The 15969-nt window shown below is 40.0% G+C and overlaps 1 protein-coding gene across 1 annotated transcript; it reads left to right on the top strand.

Moving 5' to 3' along the window:
• Nucleotides 1–651: 651 nt before the first annotated feature.
• On the top strand, nucleotides 652–15946 carry esyt1a (extended synaptotagmin-like protein 1a). Its single transcript, XM_069688293.1, has 31 exons — nucleotides 652–1478; nucleotides 2511–2552; nucleotides 3721–3855; nucleotides 4097–4170; nucleotides 4385–4457; nucleotides 4540–4629; nucleotides 4715–4770; nucleotides 5839–5959; nucleotides 6164–6340; nucleotides 6857–6939; nucleotides 7106–7154; nucleotides 7447–7536; nucleotides 8445–8540; nucleotides 8625–8696; nucleotides 8771–8857; nucleotides 9054–9203; nucleotides 9695–9877; nucleotides 9969–10145; nucleotides 10239–10321; nucleotides 10431–10479; nucleotides 10583–10672; nucleotides 12200–12295; nucleotides 12545–12616; nucleotides 12705–12791; nucleotides 12966–13112; nucleotides 13746–13870; nucleotides 14084–14173; nucleotides 14264–14395; nucleotides 14481–14586; nucleotides 14705–14754; nucleotides 14872–15946. Exons 1-31 carry the CDS (start codon nucleotides 1152–1154, stop codon nucleotides 14897–14899), a joined length of 3237 nt encoding a protein of 1078 aa, XP_069544394.1. The 5' UTR covers nucleotides 652–1151; the 3' UTR covers nucleotides 14900–15946.
• Nucleotides 15947–15969: the final 23 nt, after the last annotated feature.

The raw sequence follows: 15969 nt of genomic DNA, 5'->3' as shown, positions 1-15969 counted from the left end.
TTTATGGACAGATCAGTAGTTGCAAACAAGCCAAACATTGTACCATAACAACTAATTGATAAAAGGAAGTCAAAACGTAATAACTTAATATAGGTGAGTTCAATAGGGAGATACGGTTTTAAAAACAGATGGGGAAAGTGTGGAATATTTCAAATTTATTGCACATTAGGAGATAAATTAAGGACCTTACTGTTGCTTGAGTGACTGCAGCATGTCTATGTACATAAAGGATGATCAAGCTCTTCAACCCCTTAAGCAAATACATTTAACTGGTTGTATCCAGGCAACAAGGGAGCTTTAAACCTGGGCTGTTTTTAAGTGCCAGGTTTAACGAGAACCAAACGGAAAACCACCAAAAATAACGCAACCAAATTACAAAATTCTGCATTATGCTTTGTCGAAATTGTTCATTTTGCCTGCGTTTCACGGGTGCGCAAACATTGCGATAGTGTCAGGTGGCGCAGATCCTTTTGGTGTCACGACTCGGCTGCAGAAAATGAACACCACGGCAGCATATTTAGACACATGTGCAGCTCAATACACCTGTCTATTAATGAACCTGTTGGTGGTGTCATGCTCAGTTGCAGAAGCTGCTGCAGTGGAGATGAGCGCGTGCGCATGCAGGAGGATTTATTCTTGTTATGCAAGAAAGATAACAGGCTGAGCAGCCTGTGCATTATAACCGAATAATGGGCGCGGCGGTGCCTTTGATTTACACGGTGGTGATGTACTGTTAAACTCGTCCTCTGGTGTCTTCAGATAGAATAAACACGCGTGCATATAGACTGTAATACGCTCCGCCCGAGTCGGCGCGTGACGCTACAAGTTAATTCTAGGGTTTAGGTTTTTACCGGATTTCATCTGAAGGAGGTTGAGGCTGAGCCCGCCCTCTCAGGTCTTGGTCTCTGCTTGCCCTGCTCTCTGAGAATAAAACGCGGAATAGCCCGTCACAGTGCTCTACGGAACTGAAAGGGGGAGAGAGCTTCGAAGAAAAGTCGTGATCATGCTTTAACCTTTTGAAGACCGCAGTTTATCGCCAACTTCTCGATGGTTGCTATAACAAAACGGTGGTAAGTGTTCACTGCCGCTTGCCACTCAGCCGCAGAGGCAGAAAAGCCAGATCGAGCTAGTGAAGTCGAGCGGATCTTGCAATGCCAACTGCGGATGCAGAGCCGGGTATGAGCAGAGGCACGGTGCCTCCTTCCCCGGCCTCACCGACCCAGCTTCCCGGGGAGCGCGCAGTGAGTGTGCTGTGGTCGTTCGGAAAATGCCTGGGTGCTCTTCTGCCGGTGTACCTGGCCGGATATTATGGCTTCAGCATCAGCGTTGTGCTGTTCGGTCTGATGATCTACATGGGATGGAAACACAGTCGACTGGAGAAAGTGATGAGGCTCAAGTCTGCCATGTACCTTCTGGAGAACGAGAGGGAATTCACCACGGAGAAGGCTTTCAGAGCCAAAAGGGATTTGCCTCCCTGGGTAAGGACTGACACAGTCTGCAATGGCCTTTCCCTGCACGTTGTGCCACCTGCATCATCCGCCGCATCTTGTCAGGTTGATCTGTATCTAAGCAAGCTTTGGTTCTTGCATGCGTATTACTCACTGGTATATTAGTTTAATGGGTCCAGACTTCTCAAAGTGAACACATACATTAAAAGACAGAGAGACTATTGCTTCATGGTAACCCACATAATAAATATGTGCATGACTATCCGTTTTGTCCACTGTATTTTCCTTCATAGACATTCCTAATGTGCAGTGCCTGGGGAATTAGTCTGAACTGCTGCCACACAGAGGAATGTGAATTAAGATGTCAGATGAGGTCTTTGAAGTGGAAATGTGAAACACATGATGATGTTGAGAATAACTTACACGAAGTCATCAGCAAAATGTGTGCCTCCTGAATACAAATTATTTGATCCAAAAATGGAGGAGACTTTCCTGGGATTTTGTTCTTCCTTTTTCACTTCAGTGGAACTACTGTTGACCATATCTGGCTTCAGAAACTTGATGACTCATGAACATACTTTAGAGCAGAGCAGAGGCAGTGACCAGGACCACCATATCTGGATAGGGATAAGGAGAAAATAAACTTTGTGTGTGTGTGTGTGTGTGTGTGCAGGAGTGTGTTTGTGGAACAGAAAGGCCTGATCTCCAGATCTCATGTCTGATGTGCAGCATGATGGTTTCCTGAAATTTTGTCATTGACCAAATTAGTCTAACTTGTTACACCTGTGTTCTCTCTACTTTTATTTAATTGTGATAATGTACTCGTGAATATTGTGTAAGTAGAAAGCTGGGGAAATAGTTTAATTAAGTAAAAGTAAAGCCTAAAAATCAAACTCAAATGATGTCAAACTAAGTACGTGTCTCCTGAAAGTTAGTCGTTTCAATTAAAAGTACCCTATCAGAACTTTTATTTGCTTCTGAGTAGTCTTGTGCCTTAAAGATTTTAATTACACTGTTAAAATCTGGAGTTCATTTCACACTTCCCTGTCATATTTTCCACAGGTGAACTTTCCAGATGTGGAAAAAGTGGAGTGGCTGAATAAGGTATGTTTTCTTCCTGTCATACTTTGCACATGTTTAGCTGGATATTTTTACATATGAAGTTCATATTTTTGCACTTGAATGATGATGATGGACTGCTCTATTTCATTCAGTTGAACTCTTGTTCAAGAAAAGGAAGAAACAAATTAATTCAAGATAAGGCGTTCACAATTCAATTGAGTAACTCCAACAGCAGCGTCAATGTTTCACAATAAATATAAAGATAAAGGATGCTTGTATGGACTTTTTGTGACCCGGGTCCCGTTGTAGCCTCCACATCAGAGCAGATTATGTACTGGTGTAATTAAGAGGCAGGGAGAGTGGCTCAGATCATATCACACCTTCTTTGTCTCTGTCGGTGCAGTAACCTCACATCGGCACAGGGAAAGTGTGGATATGAATACTAATAATACAAAGCGCCCTTCTGGATGGAAAAAAATTTAATGAACTCGCTGACAGAAGCTCCGATTGTGGGATGGCAATTTGCTGGACTCATCTTTCACCCAGCCCACATCTCTCCTCGGGTCTTCCTGACATGTGATCCAGTGACTCACTTGCAGTCATAAACAAGCCAGACACAAAATGTTCTCCCCTTTTATTGTATTTGACAACTTACAGACGTGTGTGTAATGTCCAAGAGTAATGCAAGTGAAAAAGCATGTAAGGAGTTTATAAACGTCATTATTCCTAAATGCATGCTTGTAAGTGTGACATGAGTAATGCACAGGACATTTACCTTCCTTTAGCTGCAGGTTGTGATCATCAGCAGAGTGGAGCGGTCAGAGCATCAGTAAACAGTAGCTAGCAGAAACTCTCTTGAAGCTAACACTAGTATGAGGATGTGGGGAGTGATAACACTGACACAGTTAATCAGAATCAGTCTAAATTAATATATAAATACAAATTTATTAAACTAAAGCCTTATATTACCGACCAGTAGTTTCTTAATCATTACTTAAAAACCTAGAAAGAAGTTATTAGCTATGCAGTTTGGTCCTTAGAACTAAAACCTATTAAAAAAAAAAAAAGAGGGATTTCTTTATTATTATATTGCCATGTATGCAAACGCTAAACACATTTGAATACATTGATTATATTACAGCACTGTATTTGACACGTTCAAATTTGTGCAAGAAAAAAATTGTAAATGGCCATCTGTTCTGTCCTCTAGATCCTGCAGCAGGCCTGGCCCTTTGTAGGCCAGTATCTGGAAAAGATGCTAGTGGAAACCATTGCTCCTGCCATCCGTGCTTCCAGCATTCATCTGCAGACTCTCAGCTTCACTAAGGTCAACATAGGAGACAAGGTATCTGATTGGCCTGTCATAAACATAGCAATTTATCCCCAAATATCTAAGTTATAAATGAGCCACAAACAAGAAAATACAATATAACTTGGGGTATTAATGTGAGTAATATGTATGTACATCTGTTAATGAAGAGCTATCCTCATGCTTAATGAAGTCAGCAGATGATAAAATATTAATGTGCATCTGTGCTCCTATCAGTCTTGTTTGCTTTGTTTAATAGCAGCTGCTGTGTTCACAGGCCGTGAAGGTGATTGGTGTAAAGGCTCACACTGAACACGATAAGAGACAAGTTATGTTGGATTTGTACCTGAGGTAATGCATCACAACTTTTATTAATTTATCATTTAATATTGATGCAGTCAGTCTGACTGAAATGTTCCTGAATTACAGCACGTTGTTTTTGTCTGTAGCAGCAGATCTGTGTTTACTTAACATCAAACAGAAAACAGCTCGATCATAACTCATATCAGCTGCTGCCCTTAGTCAAATATTTATCTTAAGATTTGTCGCTGCTCTTCTGTTATAGCTACGCCGGTGATGTTGAGATCAATGTTGAGATTAAAAAGTACTTCTGCAAAGCCGGAGTGAAAGGAATCCAGGTACAAGAAGAATCATATTTTTACATTGTTAGTGTTAAGATGCCTGAAAACACATTTTCAGTATAAAAATTTCTCTTTGTAGCTCCATGGAAAGATGCGTGTGATCCTTGAGCCCCTCATTGGAGATGTGCCTCTGGTTGGAGCCATTACAATGTTCTTCATTCGCAGACCTGTGAGTGTTTTCACTTTTGCATTGCAATGTTATCTGATGCCTACATTTATTCATAACTCTGCTTTCATTTGTATCCTACGTGTAGAAACTGGACATCAACTGGACTGGACTTACCAACCTGTTAGACATCCCCGGACTGAAGTGAGTTTAAATGATAGAGCTCTTTGTAGATCTTTTAGGCTGCATTGATCTGGTGTGTTTGTTGCTCATTTAGGTATGACATCCAGAAAAGGGTTTCACTTTTTGGAACCAATATGTTTCAGAGAATTTAATATTCGCATAGTTGCTCGTAATCACAGAGGCTTTTTTTCAATTAAAAAGAGCTCCACAACAAACTGAGACAGAAAACAGAGCTTAAGTGTCTTATCTGTTCAGTGATGGATCTGTTAGTCACATCCTTAAAAGATAAGGGTGTTAATATTCTTAATTTCTATTCTTGACAACAATCTCAGTGGAAAGGCAAAAACCAACAATAAGCTAAATGTACTAAAATGTAAGAAGTATTGAATATGGAGCCAATGTGTGTGTTTTACTCTTATATAATGTTCTTTTGTTCAAATGCAATCAAAGCATTATCAGAGTTGTAAATGTAATTACCTTTGGGTAATATTTTTAATGACAGTTTATCACTATTCTTTGTTGTTGTATTCCTCCTTCAGATGACATTTGCCCTCATGTTTTCACAGAAAACTGTCCTCCTCTTTACCTGTTGGTTCTGTTTATAGCCCGTTCGATCTTATCGGCCGATATGTGTCACAGATAAATGGGTATCAGTGCATATGTTGGCCATAATGTAGAAAAATATACTTGGGGTACATTAGGAATTTTTCAATTTGTGTTTTTCAATTTTTTTTTTTATAATTATTTATAATTATTAAATTCCCAGTGAAGTTTACAGTTTCAGTGCACTGATGTCAGTGTGCACATTAAACTGTAAAATATCCTGTCTATTGCATATTTTGTTTATATATACTGTATATACAGTTTATATATAAAGAAAAATAGTTGATATATCGATATTGGAATTTTTTTACTACCTAATATCGGTATCGGCCCCAAAATATCAGTATTGGTTGGGGTCTAGTTTTGTTGTTGTGAACCTTGATTTCATGTTATCTATGCATGGAAACATGGTCGGCGGTGGTAGATAGCCTATGTCTGTCTGTATGTCCCTTCCCTGTGCAATATCATCCTTGCATTCATTTGCAGTGCCATATCGGACACTATGATAATGGATGCAATAGCCTCCCACCTGGTGCTCCCCAATCGTCTCACTGTTCCCCTGGTGGCCGACCTGCACGTTGCGCAGCTCCGTTCCCCTCTCCCAAGGGTAACCGTCTCAATAATGAATGGCCTGGAGAAACATGGGCCCACATAGACAAGCAGATCTGTCTGAGAATATTACTTAGATGCAAACACATAGCCTTAAGGTCAAACAGCAAATCACACTGTGATTTTGTGGGGATGCCAGCTGAATAACATTTTGATTTTATTTGTGCACGCATTTTTTTTTGCCTGTGTACGCACATGCTAGGGAGTTGTGCGTATCCACCTGCTGGAGGCTGAGGACCTGACCGCCAAGGACACAGTCATCAAGGGCTTAATCGATGGAAAGTCAGACCCATATGCTGTTCTGCGTGTAGGAACCCAGATCTTCACCTCTCATCACGTGGACAGCAACCTGAACCCACAGTGGAGAGAGATGTATGAGGTGAGAGGGCTGGAAGGGAAGAACAACTGAAACTAAAACTGGTAAAAAAACAAAAACATGTGATGTATGACTTCTCCTTTATATTCGAGTGCTGTGCCTCCGACCAGTTTGTGTGTCAAAAGTTATGGCTTTGTGTTGGTATCCTGGCTTTGTAGGGATGGCGCTAAGTCTTTGAAAGTAAACATGTCACAGGCGTTTCAGAGATAAACTGTTCTTTGGAGAGTTTATCTTCTTCTGAGGTAGCAGGAAGCTGCTGCCTTTGAGATAAGCAGGTCTTATGAAAACTGCTTATTTAGGGACACATTTATCTTTTTTGGGGGGTTAGTAAATTTGAGCCAAACACTAAATAGAAATTAGGTTATGTTCATCTGCCTAACACAATAGGGAAAAGTTCTGGTCATTGTGGTTCTGTTTGCATGCCCTTGTGTTATTATGTCACGTATGGCTGTATCTATATTTGTATATCTGTGTTGTGTATTGTGTATTTGTCCATTTATGTGTGTGTATGTGTGTCAGGTTATTGTCCATGAAGTACCTGGTCAGGAGTTGGAAGTGGAAGTGTTTGACAAAGACCCAGACCAGGATGACTTCCTGGGGAGGTAGCTTATTCATTCTCATTAAATTACTCCGTCTCTACGTGTTTGTCATGTCATTTCCATAACTGCTTTTACCATGTGGGGTGATGACTCTGTTGAAATTTGAACATCTTTTATTCACGGCTTTACTGATCCTCTCTTTGTCTTCTTCTATCTGTCTCTATTCAAGGGTCAAAGTGGATCTTGATATTGTAAAGAAGGCCAGAGTTGTGGATGATGTGAGTAGTAATGCTTCATAGATTTTAGACAAAATCCACTGTTCTGTCATTACATCTTTCTCTCAGGTCACAAACTGCAATCAAAGAATACAGTTATTACATTGTCCTGCTCTTAAAAATATCTGAGTAAGAGTGCAGTAATCCTGTTAGCATGTGATGCTAGACACACCATGTGCCTCCTCGTGGTCTGCTTTGATCTCACCGTCTTCATTCCTGCCACCCTGTCCAGGCTCAAGAATTTAGTCAGATGGCAAAATTATGTGTTTAATGAGTGCTCTGCTTTTGTGCCCAGTGGTTCAATCTGAGAGACGTCCCATCTGGCCGGGTTCACCTCCGGCTGGAGTGGCTCTCTCTGCTGTCCTCTCCTGACAGACTGAGTGAGGTGAGGGTACAGCGCAGCCTAACGGTGCTCAATGGATCTGTTTTTTTGCTCAGTCAGCATATTTGTTAGTATGACAGTTTAGAAAGACATAACACATTGTAAGAGAGAGCAATCAGACTGGTGACTTTAATAATACATGGCACACATCATGTACTAAACCACACAACTACCAGTATGTACTGTGCTCTAGGATTAATTAAACTATAATTACAAATCAGAAAATTCTGAAATTCTCACTAGAACACAATAAAACTGTTTTTGTGGTACTTGATTTCTCTCACTTTCACAATTTAAGGTAAAATGTAACTTGTTTGTTTGACCAGTAAGACCTATTTAGATAAAGTCTATTGAGCGTCCTGGCCAAGGTAGGCAGTTGGAACAATAAGTTACAGATTGACAACATTAAACAGGTAATGCAAAATCTGCCGCAAGATAGAATCAAGCAAAAACAAAAATTTGAACTTGCCATCAACAAGCAAAAAGAAACAAGCTACCTTTTTAATGTAACAAATAATTTTTGTTTACATTACATTTCATTTAGCTGACGCTTTTATCCAAAGCGACTTACAATAAGTGCATTTCAACCATGCTTAATGGAGATGGCTGGATTTGATTTAAAGTCATGTCTTCTGATGTCCACTGTTTCACGTGAGCTTAAGTGTGTGTTTTATGTCAAACCTAACTGCAAGACAAATTTTCCAGCAGGAGCAAGAAGGTTAAATTACAGTGAGTATAGGAGCAACCTAAAAACATCAGTCCAAATCAAAAACTGTCAAACAATAAATCAACAACACATCCTTTATCAGCTTGTTATTTATAGCATCAAATTCAAAAAATTGTCTGTGGCCCCAGTTTTGGCATTGGACTGGAGGCTCCTCGATCATTTTCCTCTCATGTTCTTCTACCAGGTGATTCAGAAGAACCAGAACTTGACCAGCAAGACAGCTGATCCTCCATCTGCTGCCATCCTAGCCATTTATCTTGACCAAGCTCATGAACTTCCTGTAAGATCCTTACTATTTAATTCATGCGATGTGCATTGAATTAAAAAAATTTTTACCCACACTGATATTTTTTAAATGCTGCAGATGAGAAAAGGTAATAAGGACCCGAGTCCCATGGTGCAGATTTCCATTCAGGATACAACTAAAGAAAGCAAGGTAAGAATAAGACCATAACCATGTCTTAATACCTCACATCAAACTCGGAGCATAATACATGTTTTTTTCTGTAGACTTGCTATGGGACTAACAACCCTGTGTGGGAGGATGCTTTTACCTTCTTCATTCAGGATCCTCGCAAACAAGATATCGACTTCCAGGTAAGTCATCAGTAAGAATTGAACTCATCAGTTAAGCTTGTGCGTACATTTACTCTCAATGTGTCGAGGTGATTAGAGCATTAAATACCTCACAGATTTTCCGTCTGTTTTTAATCAGTTTTTGGAGTAATTCTCCGTCATTTCTATAAACTGCATTCATCCTAACTCCACATCTCTGTTATTGTTTTACAAACAGGTGAAGGATGATGACCGCGCTCTGTCTTTGGGCAGTCTGACAATCCCTCTGAACCATATTCTGGGGACCCATGAACTCACCATGGACCAGTGGTTCCAGCTGGAGAAATCGGGTTCAGCCAGCCGCATCTACGTCAAGATTGTGCTTAGGGTTGGTATTTCATACATACATATAGACTCCTGTTTTGTACACACACACACACACACACACACACACACACACACACACACACACACACACACACACACACACACACACACACACACACACACACACACACACACACAGGCACGCACACACACACACACACACATGCACACACACACATGCACACACACATGCACACACACTCACACTTGTATTGCATCATGTAGTGTACTAAAAGAGTGTGTGAAGGTGAATGTAAGCTGGAAAATGTGAATTCAAACCCACATTAAAAAATGTTAACCATGTGTGCCTGTTATGCATGGAAGTTAAATATTGTTAGAATGAATAATGTAAGATGTTGGAGTGGTTATAAAACATGTTACCACATGCACCAACAAACTTGCATCATATCATTATCCGAAGATGTGAAACAACATTGTGAAGTAATTTGCTGCTTGGTATTTGCTGACATAACTTCCGTCATCTCCTGTTAGGTTTTGTGGCTAAGTGATGACGCCACTCCTACCACTCCATCCCCTCGCCCTTTACCCTCTGGGTCCGATATGGGTGAGGGGGGAATCACATCAGAGCTGAATCCTATGGGGCCTGGCGGGTTAAACAAACCTCTTCCAACACGACCACAGCACACCACACCCGATCCAGAGTTTGCAACTGAGGTAAAATAAGTAGTTACCTGGAATTAAACAGCAACAGACACCACTCTCATACACACTATGGTAACAGTTCAGGTCTTTGTTTTGCTTGCAGGGAGTGTTGCGAATCCATCTGGTGGAGGCCCAAAACCTGATAGCCAAGGACAACTTCATGGGGGGCATGGTGAAGGGGAAGAGCGACCCCTATGTCAAGATCCGTGTAGCTGGAATGACTTTCCGCAGCCACACCATCAAAGAAAATCTCAATCCTGTCTGGAATGAACTCTATGAGGTATTATCACTTTTAATACTTTAGCCTTTAGTTCTTAAACTCATTTGATGAGATTACAAATCTTTAGTTTACTTTTCTTTTTCTATGATTTAGATAATTTTGACCCAGCTTCCAGGTCAAGAGATCCAGTTTGAGTTGTTTGATAAGGACCTCGATCAGGATGACTTTCTGGGAAGGTGCGACCTGACATCACAAATACATCTCTCAGTATTTTTGACGACATTGCTCCACAAAGTAAGTGTTTGAAAAAGAGGATAACGTGTTAATTGATTCTTGTCTTTGCAGGTTCAAGCTCAACCTCAGAGATATCATCAGCTCACAATTCATTGACACAGTATGTGACACGTAGTTGAAATTATTTGATCAGATTTAACAACTAATATTTTTCATTAAATCTGTATCATAACCCACATGTTTCTGTGCCACTCTGGTTTTAGTGGTACACTCTAAATGATGTGAAGTCCGGTCGAGTTCATCTGGTGCTGGAGTGGCTGGCCAGAGTCTCCGAACTACCCAGATTGGAGCAGGTTCGATATGTTCTCTCTACTTTATTTTTATTCTCTTTTCATTTATACCAAAGCAATATACTGTACAAGTAATGCTGTTATTGTAATATAAAGTGAAAGCCTTGACTGTCCATACTTCTTTTTAAAAAATAATTCTGCAAAAAAAAAAAAAAGATAAAGTAAGTAATAATAGTGTCAATAATTATGTTAAGCCAGTCTTTAGCTGAAGGTTTTTCTGGCTGAACACATTTCCTAGAAAAAACCTTTCTGCCTGCAGCACTTACATTTCAAAGCAGGTATTACATTACATTACATTTTGCTGACGCTTTTATCCAAAGCGACTTACAACACACTGATGATACACCATTGGGAGCAATTTTTTTAGGGTTCAGTGTTTTACTCAAGTACACTTAGGCATGTGGACAGGAGGAGCTGGGATTGAACCACCAATCTTCCAATTGGTGGTGCAACCCACTCTACCAACTGAGCTACAACCTCCCCAAAGTTAACCCAGAGTTAAAGTTTCTGAGGGCAGGGCCTCTTAATGGAGTTTTAAGTTCAAATGAGATGTCTATCAGGTGTCTGTTTTGCAAAACTTTATGAGCCTCCTACCTGAAACAACTTACAGATGGGAAAGACCAGAGTACATAATGATATGCTGCAGTGCAACTGAAAAATTTGGTGTAACAAGTCAGGAATAATTAACTTTTAGATCTCACTCCCTTTAAAAGATATATTCAGATATTTTAAAGTTTATCTTGATACAGAGCTCATATGCTGTATGTTCAATGAAAGAGCTTTTGGTCGCTGTAATTTTGCCTCCTGTTCATACTGGCCATAAAGTGATCCTTTTTTAGTGCAACTTCAATATAAGAGAGGAGGACAATTTCAAAATGCATTTCAAAGTTCGACAAAGTTACTATGAAGCTTTAGGACAAGTATTGAGTTATGTCTTCTAAAGTCTATTTTGTAAGAAATTCCCACTTTGTGCTGTTTCCTTGCTGAGTGGCAGCAGTGATACTTTAAATGTAGGATTGTTTTTAATCAGGACACATAAACAGCTGAGATACCCACTTCAGTTCTCTCACTCTGCTGATGCTGATGTCTCTTGTTAACTTCTGAACTTTTCATCTGAACTTTACAAATATTTTTTGCACAGAACATGCTCTGTGGATTTTGTCACACATATTTTACAATGGAGTTGAAGAAGAAAATATAAAAAACCTATGGTTTAACCTCTTGTACAGTGAAAACCTGGTACTTTTGTGCTGTAGCTTTCTTTCTTGTAGTTTTTAATCAACAGGAAAGAGCTGGATTTTTGCAACGAAGGTTTTCAGAGTGATTTTCATGTGTAAACAGCACACAAACTTGTAGATAATAAACTCATCTTTGCGGATGCTTTTTCTGTAGATCACTTTATTTATGTTATAATCTTTGTTGGTAGTGTTGCGAAGGAAACGTTAACCACATCTTTCATATTGCACAAGAAACGCTAAAAAAAACGGTCTTTTTGTTTCTCTGTGTCACATAATTTCCTGTTTCCCAAAGATCTTGCAGTACCAGTCCCAACAGTCATACCAAAACAAGGTTGTGCCATCAATGGCTGTGCTGTTCGTGTATGTGGAGCGTGCCCACGGCCTGCCGGTGAGACCATATACATGAGTCCTTGGGGTTCAGTTTGTGGTTTTAAGTGTTTTTCCTCGCTTCAAGAGTAGAAAAGTACAATAGTTTCTTTTAGTGTCCGCGCACTGCACTTAGCACTGCACTGTTGTGTGCCAATATGGCTGTCTTTATTTATATTCATTAAATCACTGGTGATGTAATGTGTGTTAGTTTTAGTAGATGCTGTTGAGAGAGTTTTTGTACTACATTATCCTTTGTATGTTATTTCAGTTGAAGAAAAGTGGAAAGGAGCCAAAGGCTGGAGCCGAGATTATCCTCAAAGGTGTTTCACACAAAACCAAGGTAAGGTCAAGACATAAACACTGAGCATTTAACAAGAAAACTGCTGTTTGACAAACGTTGTGAATGGTTCCATTGGTTCTTCCCTAAGATTTGTGAGCGTTGCTCATCGCCACGGTGGGATGAAGCCTTCAATTTTTTGGTGCGTGACCCCAGAGATGAAACACTCACAATCAAGGTGAGTCTTTGTCTAAATTTGTCTCAGCTATGTGGCTGTAAAGGAGATAAATTTGATTCACACCTTCAAGTCTGTCATCAAAGTCTGTCATAATTTTCTGTCACAGATGGCATTTTATACAGATCCGATCATAGTCTAAAAAATGTATGTCTTTTTGATTTGGTTTTCATCTAGCTCTCCCACAGCTGGGGCCAGAATCTCGGGTCCTTAACACTTCCTCTGAAGGAGGTGCTGTTTGAGCCGGGCTTAGTGCTCGACCGCTGGCTAAGTCTGGATGGAGCTCTGCCAGAGAGCCAGATACTACTGAGGGTCACACTCAAGGTACCGAAAACATAATGCGTATTTTATCAATGCTGCATAATATGTGTGTGGAAGCAAGCAATGTCCCGATTGTCATTTATTCTGTACTCTATCACTCATGATCGCCAAAAATACATGTTCTGAAGCTTTTTTCAAAACTTTTGTCCAGTTTCCCTCTTTTCAGTATTTATGCTAAGTTAAACTAACCATCCTCTGCGGGGTGTAGCCTCATAAGTGTATTTTTGAATACCGGCAGAGTAACCATCCGCAAAGTGTTGCTGAAAGTAATTCTGGGAAATGTAGGAGACCACAGACCTGGGCCATATTTGTCCACCAGTACTGGACAGTGGATTTCTTCCTGAATGGCTCTCACTGGCAGATTCTTAATTTTTTCCCCATCTTAAATGAACAGTGTGTAGGATATGGTGACATCTAGTGGTGAGGTTGCACATTGCATCCAGCTGAAACACCTTGCCTCACTAACCTTTCAAGCATTTAAGGGAATGTATACTTTATATTATATTCCATTTCTGGCTATAGATTGCCCTAAATCCTACACACTGGACATTTAAGTCTTGCTTGCTGTAGAGACATGAGATGCAAAAATATTGTGTGGCAGCAAAATCATGGTAATGATTTTTTTTTATCTTGTAGATATTGGACACTCAGCTGGCAGTGTGTCGCAGGGCTCCAGGGGATAATGACGGCAGTGGAGAAGTAGTCATACCCAGATGGGATCCTTCCCATCTAGACCTCAGACACAGAGGTGGATTCTCCATGTGAGTCACATAAGCATCAGTGCCCCATTGTGTAGTTACTGTACAATGTAAAGACAGTACCCATCACAGCTTCCTCAGTAGGCTGTTATCCAGTATATTTCCTCTTTTTGTGCACAAAATGCATTGCATCCTCCTTATATGTGCCTGCTTTTGCCTTCTAAGACATCATAATGTAAATTAAAAAAAAATTCTCCTCTGTGTCTGTTGGACCAGTGATAACGCGAACACAACATGCCAGGTGAAGCTAACCATCGGCTACTCTACAGAGGAAAACAGACTTTTCATCACTGTTCACTCCTGCAGGTTTCTATATGAAATACATTAGCCTTTTAGCATCACAGTTTTCTCCCGGCATCGTCAAATGTTTTGAACGTCATCTCCGCTTACCCGCAGAGCCCTGGCAGCCTGCTCCAAGGATGGTGCAGACCCGTATGTTTCCTTCATCCTACTGCCCGACAAGAAGGGCACCACCAAGAGGAGAACTGCCACCAAGAAGAGAGACCTCAATCCAGAATTCAATGAGAGGTAAGACAAACGGATAAGACACTTATGAGACTGAAAGAGGTGTGAGGATTTGAACTGACCTCTCCCACCTTTCTCCTCTCTGCAGGTTTGACTTTGATTTTTCTCTCGAGGAGTCCGCACAGAGACGACTGGACCTGTCCGTGAAGAACAGCGTCTCTTTCATGAGCAGAGAGAGGGAGCTTATCGGCAAGGTATTTATGATCAGTCATGTATGAAATGCAGTTAGTTTTTACCCAAGGTCGCATAAAATTCTTTGTTCTGCTGCAGTGATTATCACGCAACCTTTTTGCTTTTCCTTGTTGTCCTCAGTTGCAGCTGGACCTGGACCAACTTGACCTCAAGACTGGTGGCACACAATGGTAACAATTTGAACAGCTACTGAAGAATATTTTATGATTATCAGTTTATACTAACAAATTGAAGATATTACGTTATTCAAGATAAAATAAACTACTTGTGTCCTTTTTTTTTTTTAGGTACGATTTGGTTGCAGAACCCAACTAGAAGAATCCATCTTAAGTATTACATAACTTTAGCGTTGCTTCTGTGAGCCGTGATTCGTGCATTTGTATATTGAACTTAAATGAAAATTTCCACTATCACTGAAGAAAAAAATGATGACATATCTGCTCCACAAACACACAGTCCATCAGTATTTATGAGAAGAAACTTTACATGTAGCCTATCATTCGTAAAGTGGTAACTGTGCTGAATCCATTCTGTCTTGGACAGATAGTGAGTAGATATTTGATAATAATGCAACTGTGTTGCACGACAAACCAAGGTTATATGTGTTTAAAAGCATGTAAAAGTCCTCTTTAAATGTATTTTATAAAAGGACTTATATGTGGTCATTATCCAAAGGTAGAAAGGTGAAACTATGTTTAATGGATTTGCAGCATCCAATACAACTGAGAGATTTCTTTGAATTTTATTTTTTACAGTCTCCAAACAATTTCCAACATTATTTTGTTTATACGTTTATATTATTGCCTTAAGTATTACAAAACTGTGCCCAGTCTGTCAGTGTTTATGAAATGTATTCCAGATGAAGTTTTATATGTTTTAACCAGAGGTTTCTGAATGTTACTTTTATAAAAGTATTACAAGCCTAAACCGTCACATTACCGCTGAAAACAGAGGTATGATACTGTTAGCAGAGTCTAAATCACTGTGCTTTTATGAAGAGAAAACTTTGTACATACTGAAAACGCATCGCTGAGGTTTCAGCACCCAAATGGCTTCTTTGTGTTCTTATGTGTTGTAGCGCTGATGCAACAGGCTGATACGGTCATACACTTTGCTTTTCAAGCTAAACAGTTATGACCTTGTTAAAGCAGGCTAATATTGTTGTAATCCAGTGGTGAAACGGCCATCATGTCCCACTTCTGTCACCTCATCACAAAGACTTGGACACTGATTTGTAGAAAGAAAACAGTGCTCAGTGTCAGAAGTGAAGAAGAAAACTGCTGTGCTTTGACATAATTTGAACATGTCATCATGTATCTGCTGAAGTTGTTGATTAAAGTTTGCACTCGTTCATGATTCAAAGCAGTTTTGTGACATTGTTTTAA

Source organism: Brachyistius frenatus, unplaced genomic scaffold (assembly GCF_029030835.1).
Source record: "Brachyistius frenatus isolate BFR_SWC_R1_liver_20210118 unplaced genomic scaffold, ASM2903083v1 Contig_6, whole genome shotgun sequence".
In the NCBI taxonomy this organism is placed as follows: Eukaryota; Metazoa; Chordata; class Actinopteri; family Embiotocidae; genus Brachyistius; species Brachyistius frenatus.
The sequence above is the reverse complement of the archived record's forward strand: the minus strand, read 5'-3'. Positions and strand labels throughout refer to the sequence as shown.